This window comes from Bufo bufo, chromosome 1, assembly GCF_905171765.1.
Source record: "Bufo bufo chromosome 1, aBufBuf1.1, whole genome shotgun sequence".
NCBI lineage: Eukaryota > Metazoa > Chordata > Amphibia > Anura > Bufonidae > Bufo > Bufo bufo.
This window is the reverse complement of record NC_053389.1, coordinates 620,430,019-620,442,203: the sequence shown is the minus strand read 5'-3', so window position 1 is coordinate 620,442,203 and position 12,185 is coordinate 620,430,019. Positions and strand designations below refer to the sequence as shown.

General features: G+C 43.7%; 1 protein-coding gene across 3 annotated transcripts in view; it reads left to right on the top strand.

Annotated features, from left to right (window-relative positions):
- CPEB1 (cytoplasmic polyadenylation element binding protein 1) overlaps positions 1-12,185 on the top strand; it is a 51,710-nt gene that overhangs the window by 23,066 nt on the left and 16,459 nt on the right. For all 3 annotated transcript variants that reach the window (XM_040413779.1, XM_040413780.1, XM_040413778.1), the window contains exon 2: positions 11,412-11,589. In XM_040413779.1, the coding sequence (XP_040269713.1) occupies positions 11,412-11,589 (178 nt within the window). The remainder of the gene's footprint in view (positions 1-11,411; positions 11,590-12,185) is intronic.

Here is a 12,185-nt window from a genome sequence, read left to right as displayed (position 1 = left end):
CTGGAAGATCCAATAACCCTTCCAGGAAGGAAGGACCTTCTCGTACAAGGGCCCCTGGAACACCCGAACCTCGAGAAACTAAAACTAACAGCCTGGATCCTGAAAGGCAGATCCTGAGAAGTAAAGGCCTGTCAAATAAGGTAATTTCAACCTTGCAGCAGAGCCGCAAACCTGTAACCTCAGCCATATACTTAAAGATATGGAAGAGGTTTACATCATGGCTCTCAGACACTCATCCAGGGATCTCTGTCCCATCTATAGGCTGCATTCTGGACTTCTTACAGGCAGGTTTCGATTTGGGCCTAAAACCCAGTACCCTTAAAGTCCAGATTTCGGCTTTGAGTAGTTTTCTTGATACCCCTCTGGCAGACCACAGGTGGATTAGGAGATTTGTTAAATCAATTTCCAGGTTGAGACCCACTATTAGGCAGACTGTTCCCCGATGGGACTTAAATATAGTCTTAGAGGGTCTTTGTAGTTCTCCCTTTGAACCTATTGACCAGTTATCGGATAAATTACTTTCCTTTAAAACTGTCTTTCTACTAGCCATTACCACAGCTCGTAGAATTGGTGAGATTCAGGCCCTCCATCAGGGAACCATTCTTGAAGATTCTGGATGACCGAGTCATTTTAAAATTAGATCAGTCTTTTTTTCCAAAGGTGGTATCTCCGTTTCACATGAATCAGGAAATAATCCTTCCCTCCTTTTGTGCCTCCCCCAAGAATGCGAAGGAAGAAAGATTCCACTGCCTGGACGTAAGAAGATCCATTCTCGCTTGCCTTCAGAGGACGGCGCCGTGGAGAAGATCTCAGAACCTCTTTTGTATCGTTTGGAGGAAGGAACAAAGGCAGCAAGGCCTCGAAACAGACTCTAGCCCGTTGGATCAGAGACTTGATTCGAGAGGCTTACATACAGAAAGGACTTACTTGCCCTTTATCTATAAGAGCCCACTCCACCAGAGCAGTGGCATCGTCATGGGCATAAAAAGCAGATGCTTCAGTGGAGCAGATTTGCAGGGCCGCTACCTGGTCCAGTTTCTCTACATTTGTTAAGCATTATAGACTAGATTCTCTGGCCAACTAGGACCTAGCGTTCGGTCGTAAGGTCCTTCAGGCTGTGGTCCCACCCTAGTTATTTAGCTGGTAGTTCTCCAGTGGGTACTGTCATGGAGGGACGTCCTGGAAACTAAGGTTTAGTCTTGCCGGTAAACTGTTTTCCAGGAGTCCGACATCACAGTACCTGTTATTTTCCCCCCCATATTTCTTTTCGATTATTGCCAGGGTCCTTAATTACCTTTCCATTGTGAGATTAACATGGAAGTTCAATAAATGCGTTGGATCCTATCTGTTGTAGTAATTGGAAAGAACACTGGTGGGAGGGTAGGGGAGGGGCCTTTTAACCTTTCACGCTTTCTGTCCCTACAGATATCCAATAGGACATCCTCCAGTGGGTACTGTCATGTCGGACTCCTGGAAAACCGTTTACCGGTAAGACTAAACCTTAGTTTCTCTTATAACCATGTTATAAGGGAAAATACAGTAAATTGACTTATCAATTTACTGAATCTCCTAGCAACCATGTGTGAAAATCGCACCACATGTGCAATTGCTTGCGGATGCTTGCGATTTTCACACATTCCCAATAATTTCTATGGGGCCTGCGTTGCGTGAAAAACACAATATAGAGCTTGCTGCGATTTTCGAAAAATGCACAAGTGATGCGTGAAAATCACCGCTCATCTGAACAGCCCCATTGAAGTGAATGGGTCTGGATTCAGTGCGGGTGCAATGCATTCACCTTACGCATTGCACCCACACAGAATTCTCACCTGTGAAAGGGGCCTAAACATAAGAACAGTGCCACAGACTGTACATTACCCTGCATTATTAAATCACTGGATGTACTATCACTGCACATAACCCTGCCATTATTACATCACTTGTGCCCTGTTCTGTGACATCACTGTATGCATTAAACCTTTGCTTAGTCGGGCTGTTGTGATCTCATTTTTGCTGTGCATCAAGTAGATATGTTTTAAACAGAAACATAAAGTATGGCTCGAAGTAATCCTAGACTAACTGGGAAAACTTTAGTTCAAAAGTGTATACTTTTGACACGGTAATGTGCTGCCTCATGGTTACTTTATACGCCCTGACTTTACTGGTAACAGTGGTGGAGAGGTCATTGCTGTGGCTGGCATTATTCTGGGGTTAATGACTGGCGCTGTTTCAGGGTCTAATATGGCTGGTGCTGTTCTGGGGGTAAGGGTCCATTCACACGTCCATGTGTTTTGAAGATCCGCAAAACACTGACACCGGCAATGTGCGTTCTGCATTGCGGACCACACATCCTCAGCACTAATAGAATATGCAATTGCGGACAAGAAAAGGGCATGTTCTATTTTCGGGAACGGAAATGCAGACCCGGAAATGAATGGGTCCACAATTCTGTTCTGCAAGATGCATAACAGAACTGCGGATGTGTGAATGGACCCTAACATGTCTGGCACTGTTCTGGGGGTAATGTGGCTGACAGGGTTATGACTTATGAAATACTGTGGCTGCTTCCTCTAATTACAGAACGGGCAGTCTCCGGTTGCTATGGGTAACAGCTGTACTCCTGACGCTGCCTGCACTATAGGAGCTGTACTGCAGGAAACAAACGTTTAAATGTGACACAACACTCACATGCTGCCAGCCGTATAGCTCACATGTGTTCATAGGGATCAGGCTCATGCAGCATGTGAGGCTCGGCGCTGCCTTCCGGTGATGAGCCTGTGAGATCCAGCCCCTCACTGTATTACTCATACAGCCAATGCATTCCAATACTTCTGTATTGGAATGCATTGTAAAAGATTAGACCCCCAAAAGTTGACATCCCAAAGTAAGACAAAAAATAGTGAGAAAATTTAAGTTCCCCCCCCCCCCCCCAATTTTTCAAAGTTTCAAGAAAAAAATGAACAATTTTTTCCCCCCAAAATAAAGTGAAAAAAAATTGGTAGAGGGGGGGGTGGAGAAAGTAGACATATTAGGTATTGCTGTGTCTGTATTGACCGGCTCTATAAGCATATCACATGACTGAACCCCTCAGATAAACACAATAAAAAAAAACTGCTAAAAAAAATTGTCACCTTACATCAAAGTACAACAGCAAGCGATCAAAAATTTGTATGCCCACCAAAATAATACCAATCTAACCATCACCTTATCCCGCAAAAAATGAGCCCCTACCTGAGACAATCGCCCCCCAAAAAAACACTGGCTCAGAATATGGAGACACTAAAACACAATTTTTTGTTTTAAAAAAGCTGTGTAAAACTTTCATAAAAAAAGTATACATTGGGTATCGACCGGCTCTATAAAAAATATCACATGACCTAACACCTCAGATGAACACCGTAAAAAATTAAAACGGTGCTAAATAAACCATTTTATTTTTGGTCACCTTACATCACAAAAAGTACAATAGCAAGCGATCAGTCATATGCACCCCAAAATGGTGCCAATCAAACCATCTCATCCTGCAAAAAGAGACCCTACCTAAGATAATCACCCAAAAACTGAAAAAACTATGGCTCTCAGAATATGGAGACACTAAAACATGATTATTTTTTTTGTTTCAAAAATGAAATTATTGTGTAAAACTTAACATAAAGTGTACATATTAGGTATATCCGTGACAACCTGGTCTATAAAAATACCACATGATCTAACCTGTCAGATGAATGTTGTAAATAACAAAAAATGGTGCCAAAACAGCTATTTCTTGTTACCTTGCTTCACAAAAAGTATTGTACCCTAAACTAGTACCAACAAAACTGCCCCCTATCCTGTAGTTTCTAAAATGGGGTAACTTTTTTGGAGTTTCTACTCTAGGGGTGCATCAGGGGGCTTCAAATGGGACATGGTGTCAAAAAACCAGTCCAGCAAAATCTGCCTGCCAAAAACCATATGGCATTCCTTTCCTTCTGCACCCTGCTGTGTGCCCGTACAGCGGTTTACAACCACATATGGGGTGTTTCTGTAAACTACAGCATTGGAGCCATAAATGAGTTTTGTTTGGCTGTTAACCCTTGCTTTGTAACTGGAAGAAAAAATATTAAAATGGAAAATCTGCCAAAAAAGTGAAATTCTGAAATTGTATCTTTTCCATTAATTCTTGTGGAACACCTAAAGGGTTCACAAAGTTTGTAAAATCAGTTTTTTGAATACCTTGAGGGGTGTAGTTTCTAGAATAGGGTCATTTTTGGGTGGTTTCTATTATGTATGCCTCAAAGTGACTTCAGACCTGAACTGGTCCTTTAAAAAGTGGGTTTTTGGAAATTTCAAGATTTGCTTCTAAGCCTTGTAACATCCTCAAAAAATAAAATGTCATTCCCAAAATGATCCAAACATGAAGTAGACATGTGGGGAATGTAAAGTAATAACTATTTTTGTAGTTATTACTATGTATTATAGAAGTAGTGAAATTGAAACTTGGAAATTCGCAAATTTTTAGCAAATTTGGTATTTATTTTCTTATAAATACGACATTTTTACTCAATTTTACCAGTGTCATGAAGTAGAATACTCGACGAAAAAGCAGTCTCAGAATGGCCTGGATAAGTCAAAGCGTTTTTAAAGTTATCACCACATAAAGGGACACTGGTCAGATTTGCAAAAAATGGCCTGGTCCTTAAGGTGAAAATGAGCCTGGTCCTTAAAGGGGTTCTGCTCTGTTTAAACTGATCTATCCTCTGGATAGATCATCAGCATCTGTTCGGCAGGGGTCCGACACCCGGGACCCCTGCCGATCAGCTGTTTGAGAAGGCAGCAGTGCCGCGGCCTTCTCACTGTTTACCGCTGGCCCAGTGATGTCACGACTAGTATCAACTTGCCTGGGTGGGGCTAAGCTCCGTTCAAGTGAACGGAGCTTAGCCGCGCTCAGGCAAGTGAATACTAGTTGCGACGTCACTGGGCCAGCGGTAAACTGAGAAGGCCACGGTGCTGCTGCCTTCTCAAACAGCTGATGGTGTCGGACCCCCGCTGATCAGATGCTGAAAGATCATCAGTTTAAACAGTGCAGAGCCCCTTTAAGTACCAGGCCATTTTTAAGCAAATCTGACATGTCACTTTATGTGGTAACTTTAAAACTTTTACTTATCCAAGCCATTCTAAAATTATTTTCTGGTCACACATTGTACTTTATGACAGTGGTAAATTTGAGTCAATATATTTTATTTTTAGTTATATAAATACCAAATTTACCAAAAATGTAGAAATTCACAATTTTCAAAAGTTTAATTTCTCTGCTTTTAAAACAGATGGTGATGCCTCATAATAATTGCTTTACATTTCCCATATGTCTACTTCATTTGGATCATTTTGTAATTGACATTTTCTCTTTTGGGGATGTTAGAAGGTTTAGAAGTAAATTGAAAAGTGGGCTATGGAAATTTTCTTAAATTAAGGACCAGTTCAGGTCTGAAGTCACTTTGTGGTGTTTACATAATAGTCACTTTGTTAACCCATTAGGTGACACGCCCACACACGCCAAACAACTCAATATTTATTACCCTGATTCTGTAGTTTACAGAAACACCCCATATGTGGTCGTAAACTGCTGTACAGGCACTGTTTCGGAGGGCAGATATCACTGGGATAATTTGCCATGTCCCTTTTGAAGACCCCACTCATGCACCTCTAGAGTAAACTCCCAAAAAGTGACCCAATTTTGGAAACTACAGGATAAGGTGGCAGTTTTGTTGGTACTATTTTAGGGTTCATATGATTTTTGGTTGCTCTATTATACTTTTTGTGAGGCAAGGTAACAAATGGCTGTTTTGGCATTGTTTTACAAGATCTGAAAAAAATCCTTCCCGACTCCAATCAGAATAAGGGTACTTTCACATTAGCGGCAGGAGACTCCAGAAGGCTGTTCCGGCGGGTGAACAGCCTGTCGGATTCGTCCTGCTGCTAGTTCATGTGCTCCCAGACTGACGCTCCGTTCCCATTGACTATAATGGGGGTGGAGTTCCGGCAGCACGGCCGGAATGCCGGCATTAAAATTGTCGCATTGACGGATCCGTCAATGTGGACTGGAAGAATGGATCCGTCAATGCGGCAATTTTAATGCCGGATCCGGCATTCCGGCAAGTGTTCAAGATTTTTGGCCGGATAGAAAAATGCAGCGTGTGAGAAGGCATGAGGATGCTAGGACGCCTCACTGACAGATGCCAGTTGCTGGGGCGCTCTTACAGCCACAAGCTCCTTTTAGGGAACTTGGCCTAAACCTCTGAGGAGGATGTCTTCCAATTATAGGGAACTTCAGGTGATATGGGAAGGTCTAAAAGTATCAGACCCAGTCACAAAACGGTCATGTACTGGTCCACTTGGACAACTCCACAGCAGTGGCTTTCATCAATCGGGGAGGAACAAGGCAGTCATCTTCAGGGTCTCAAGACAGATTCTCGTGGGCAGAGAAGAATTTAAGTTCACTTGCTGCAGTGCACCTAAAAGGCTCTCTCAACCTAAGAGCAGATTTTCTCAGTTGACAGATTGGATCCAGGCGAGTGGTCTTTCTCAAACAGCCTTTCAGAGGATCGGTTTCATTGGGGCAGCCCGAATCTGGATCGGTTTGCCTCAAACAAAAATCACAAGGTGCCGCATTAAGTCTCCCTGAATCCAAGGGATCCCTGCGTATCGGTATACGCCTTCATCCTGAACTGGGTGTTGGGCCTTGTTTATGATTGTCCACCAATTTTCAAAGGTTCTACAGAAATTTCAGACCGAGGAATGTACCCTGATCTTGGTGGTTCCCTTCTGGCCCAGAAGAGGCTGGTTCAGTCTCCTGAGATCCCTCAGCCGGGAAGATCCAATCCTGTTTTCCCCAACGGAAGACCACCTAACGCAGGGTCCAATCTACCATCCGAACCCCAAGCTTTTCAAACTATCAGCTTGGTTACTGAACAATCCCTCCTAGGTAGGTCTATCCCAGAGGGTGGTGGATACCTTAATGCTCAGCAGAAAGTCCAATACCTCCTATAGCATATCTTGAGGTCTGGTAGAAGTTTGCCTCGTGGAGTGGTCACAGGTTTAACTAGTCTTTCCTCAACATTCCCCTCATTCTGGAATTTCTCCAGGATGGGTTGGATATGGATCTCTCCCCAAACATGCTAAGAGTACAGGTCTGCCCTGGGTGCCCTCTATAATACTAGTCTTTGAGGTTTGCTGGATTTCTAGATTCCTGAAAGCAGCAGACAGAATTAAGAATATGGTGGCTCCATGTAACCTAAATACGGTACTTTTAGGGTTGTCGGATTCCCTGTTTGAACCCCTTAATACCCTGTCTATCAAATGGCTTGCACTCAACCATTTTTTTAGTAGCAATATCCTCTTCTAGGAGAGTATGGTGAGCTCCAGGCCCTGTCCATCCAGGATCCCTTCCTTAGGATCTTAGAAGATAAGCTGATTTTTAAACTAGACCCCAATTTCCTACCTAAGGTAGTATCCACTTTCAACAGATCCCAAGATGGTAATTCCCTCATTCTTGCTCATTCCTAGGATGGGCACAGAAGAGAAATATCATAATCTAGACGTGAGAAGGGCCATTCTTCATTATATTAAAGTTACTAAAGAATGGAGGATTGACAAGAACCTGGTTAGTTTTTCTGGCCCTAACGAAGGCAAAAAAGCTAAGATCTCCATTTCATGTTGGATAATGAGTGCAATTACTGAGGCATATTCTGCCTCCGGTAAAGAACCTCCCCCTTCTCTTAGAGCCCTCTCAGGCCTCTGCCTCCCTAGAATAGACTTGCAGGGCAGCCACTTGGAAGAGGGCCCATACCTTTACTAAACATTATAGGCTGGACGTATTTGCAAATGAGGATATGGCCTTTTGATGCAAGGTCCTGGGTCCTGTAGTCCCTCCCAGAGTTCACTTTGTTAGTTCTCAGGATGTGCTGTCAATGGAAACGACTGGGGAAATGAGTATTACACTCACTGGTAATCTGGTTTCCTGGAAGTCTCCATGACGGCACATATTTTCCACCCATTTTATTTTCAAAATTCAGTTCTACCCCTTATCCGGGTTTCTATTAAAATACACTGGCGATGAGGGGAAGGGGTGGGGTTTTTATTTAACCTCTATTTTTCCTGTCTTATCAGTCAGGATGTGCTGTCATGGAGACTTCCAAGAAACCGGATTACTGGTTGTTTTGTTTTTTTTAACTCCACTTTATGAAATTCACTAACTTTTATTTTTATTTTTGTATAATGCATTGGCTATCTGATTTTATGCTGACAGCCTGCCTAAGGGCTGGATCTCACAGGCTTCCATAGAAAGCATGCCCCGATGGCTATGGAAGGAATTGGTCTTGCCTTTGCCATCGGGTCCCCACCACTGCAGCACGGGGACCCAATGGAGATGCGGAGGGCATGTGTACCCTCTGCCAAACCCCTCTATGCTGCGGTCAGCTTTGATCATGGCATACAAGGGGTTAATATGCTGGCATCTGTCTTTACCGATGCTGGTGTATGCAGCAGAGGCCTGGCTGTCGGTGACTGCTGGGTCCATGCCACTGATTGGGCAGGTGCAGGAGCTGCGCCTGTCCGATCAGCCTGCTGTATATGTATGGTGCTGGTCCTTGTCATGTGCACCAGTGCCGTACATGTACGGAGAGGATCCCTAAGGGGTTAAGCACCTGTATAGGTTTTGGGGTGAAATAATGAAATCCATGAGACGTGACCATTTCAGTACCCAGTATGCCATGCCTAGCTTACGCCATCTGAGACAACTCTTAAATTATTGGGCAGATTCTACTGGGTACTGAAATGCCATAAATGTGGACATAAACTGCAGTTTGGATGCTCTGCGGGGTTCAAAAGGAAAAGACCACCTTTGGATCTTGCAGCTCAGATTTTGTTTGGCTTATGGGTGCCATGTTGCTGTTGACTAGCCTCTGGGATACCAGTATAACATACACTTATTTTTCTCTCAATGGAGCTGTGTGTCTTAACATCTTTGCAGGATGAGTTGTCGGCATTGTGGGACAGGTGTGCTGTTGACCCTGAAGGGGTAGTTCATGTGATATTTCTGCAATTGCAGCGCAGGGGGGGGGGGTGAGGAAGGCCCCTCCCTCTGCAAACCCTCTTCATGCTGTGGACATGGACATCTTTCACACTTCAGAGAACACACAAATATAACCTGAATTGTAAGATGGAGATATCCATATAAGTTGATGTTACATGCACTGACAGTCACACCCATGGTGCAAGCATTAAAATCAAAGTATTTGACCAATTCTACTTTGGATCTATTATCCTAAGGTCGATTCGCTTAAGCCTACTTGCAGGCACCGCTCCTCCAAGTACAGTGTATTGGCCCACAGGCTTCAGTGCTTCAGGCTTTGTGTTGGCTGGTTGTAATATGTGATCCAGACCAGTAAACTGCACTTCACTGGCTCTATAATGTAAAGAGGCTGTACAGTGCAGAGATTTATCCTCAGGATGTTATCAATATTGATGGTCACTCATGGCACACCTGCCCATCAGGTATTTGAGGTAGTGGTGCTTTTTCACCTAAATTATCTTGGTGTAGTCTAATTTCCAGCTACTGCAAAGTCCAATTACAATGCATTCACTTGAATGGGATGAAGCACTTGTTACACTGCCTCCTACAAAGGTGACACGGGTAACTTGAACTTTTGGCACTTACACTAGTGCCACTACCCCTTCAAACAGCTGGTCGGCAGAGTGTTGTAAGTCAGATCCCTACTAGGGATCGACCGATATTGATTTTTTTTTTAGGACCGATAATTTGTGAACTTTCAGGCTGATAATTTATACCGATTATTCTGGTAATTTTAATTTTTGGAAGAAAAAAATTCCTACACATCTTCTGAAAATTAATATTGTGTTTTTTTTTTGTTTTTTTTTAAACCTTTCATTTATACTTAATATTTTTTTTTTTCCCCCACTAACTTTTAGCCCCCTTAGGGACTAGAACCCTTGTCCTATTCACCCTGATAGAGCTCTATCAGGGTGAATAGGAGCTCGAACTGTCCCTGCTGCTTTGTGCGCACAGCAGCATGGAGCTTACCATGGCAGCCAGGGCTTCAATAGCGTCCTGGCTGCCATGGTAACCGATCGGAGCCCCAGGATTACACTGCTGGGCTTCGATCGGAGGAGCAGGGGAGATGGGATCCTGTGGTCACTGCCACCAATGATTAATACTGGGGAGGTGGGGGGGGGCGCACTGCACCACCAATGAAGATAAATCTCTCAATTCATATACAGGAGGCGGGAGCTGGCTGCAGAATCTCATAGCCGGCTCCTAACCTGAGCGGTAGCTGCGATAGTTAACCCCTCAGGTGCTGCGATCCGCTCAGAGGTCGGGAGCCGGCTATCTGATTCTGCAGCCAGCTCCCGCCTCCTGTATATGAATTAATGAGATTTATCTTCATTGGTGGTGCAGCGGCCACAGCCCCTCCCCTTCTCTTGTCCTCCTTCCTCTCATTGGTGGCAGCAGCACAGGGGAGGGAGACACTGCTTCCTTCTCCCCTGTGCTGCTGAGGGAACACAGAGCGCTGAGAGCAGCGTGATCTGTGTTCCCCTTACGTTATCGGAATATCGGCAAAATAGATGCTGATAACTGTCAAAATACTGAATATCAGCCGATAATATCGGTAAAACCGATAATCGGTCGATCCCTAATCCCTACCACCAATCATGCTGACTTGGCAATATCTTTGCACAGCCCCACTTAAGGCTACTTTAACACTGGCGTTTTGGTTTCCGTTTGTGAGATCCGTTCAGGGATCTCGCAAGCAGTCCAAAACAAATCGGTTTTGCCCTTAATGCATTCTGAATGGATAAGGAACTGCTCAGAATGCATCAGTTTGGCTCCATTCTGCCTCCATTCCACTTTGGAGGCGGACACCAAAACTCTGCTTGTAGAGTTTTAGTCTCCATCCGACAAAACTGAGCCAAACGGATCCGTCCTGAGTCACAATGTAAGTCAATAGGAACGGAACAGTTTTCACTGGCACAATAGAAAACCGATCCGTTCTCCATTGACTTTCAATGGCATTCAGGACAGATCTGTCTTGGCTATGTTAAAGAGAATACATCTGTTTTGAACAGATGCAGACTGTTGTAATATCTGAACGGATCCGTCGGTACAGATCCATGACTGATCGGCACCATACGAAAGTGTGAAAGTAGCCTAAAGCATATATATATATATATATATATATATATATAAAAAAAATTATTTTGGTCTGGTAATGGGCTACTGCTGAATGTGCAACTTTCTGCTGTAGTAACCCTCAGTGGGGACTTGTGAACTCCCAGAGTGGCAGCTGTTTTCTTTTTGAATCTGTCATTTGAGTTTAAGATGAACATAAATGTAACATGTATTTTCTTTAACACAGAAGGATGATCTAGGGAGAAGTAAGGATTGCTGGGGATGCCCTACTGACACCCCAGCGCTCTCTACATGCAGCAATGCTGACATCTTCCGCAGGATAAACGCCATGCTGGATAATTCTCTGGACTTCACTGGCGTCTGCACTACCCCAAATGCCAAGGGTAAATGTGACCATCTTCCAGGTATTCTTTTTGTAAACTTTGCTACACAATCCTAAAATTTTAAAAAATAAAAAAATAGAAATAAAAGGCTCCTTGAGTTTTCATACACCTTGCCAGACATATCAAACGTTTTGATCAGAAGGAGTCTGAGGTGCTGATAACCCATGGATCCCTAGAATGAGGAGAAATGCTTGCATATTGCACGTTCCCCTCACTGCAGCAGATGGCCTCCACAATCAGACCCCACCACTGATCAAGATGTTTGGCAAGAGAAGTTTATGAACTCTGACCCTTTAACCATTAATATGCCCATCCTTCTTAGCAAAGTCAGTGTTACCCAAATATTCACAGAAGAGGTACTTGCTGTTCTACACGCACTACTGCAGGGTACTGCATGGACTTTGGAGGCCTATGGCAAGATCTAATGACAGCTAAATTATGCCGAATTTGACTTAACTATTTTCTTCTCATAATGTATAGTAGCGCCCATTTAGTTGCAAAGGCATTTTAAGCTCCTAATCATTTACATGATCTTAAAATACTCTGGAATATGCAATCTAATCCCCTCTTGTGAAGGTTATCCCTATGGCTTCCTGGTAAACAGCCGCTCATAGAGC